Raw genomic sequence first — 471 nt, forward strand, 5'->3', positions numbered from 1 at the left:
ATATATATATATATGCGTGTATATATGTAAAATATACCTTTATACCATGTGAATATCATCATATAATATCTAGAATACATTTAACCATATGGTCAGTATGTTAATTTTACGAAGATCACCGGGAGTTGTCATAGAGTTCCACAATGTGATATAGACGGGAACATTTTGTAATAGTTACTGATGAAATTATTAAAATACAGACATTTAGTCAACAGAAACTATTTTCATAACACTTGCATATGAGTTTTTTTAAATATAGATCCTAATCTATGATTAGTAATGTTAAACAGTAAGTGCATTATTTCATTTCGAAGACATTTGTTCCGAGAATATTATTTTTATATAAAGTCTTCTACTTTTTTAACTTGCTTAATTTCGTTATGAAAATTTAATTCTTTTCTAGAAATAAACACAACTCCCAGACCAGACCGGATCGTAATCAGCACAGGTAGGTCTTATAAATATATATAT

At 27.2% G+C, this 471-nt stretch overlaps 1 protein-coding gene across 1 annotated transcript in view; it reads left to right on the plus strand.

The window, feature by feature from the left end:
- The window catches only part of LOC106879865 (cartilage matrix protein), a 54,123-nt gene that overhangs the window by 11,402 nt on the left and 42,250 nt on the right, over window positions 1-471 (plus strand). Inside the window, exon 5 of the mRNA XM_052967643.1 lies at window positions 404-448. Coding sequence (XP_052823603.1) covers window positions 404-448 — 45 coding nt within the window. The remainder of the gene's footprint in view (window positions 1-403; window positions 449-471) is intronic.

Source organism: Octopus bimaculoides, chromosome 4 (assembly GCF_001194135.2).
Source record: "Octopus bimaculoides isolate UCB-OBI-ISO-001 chromosome 4, ASM119413v2, whole genome shotgun sequence".
NCBI lineage: Eukaryota > Metazoa > Mollusca > Cephalopoda > Octopoda > Octopodidae > Octopus > Octopus bimaculoides.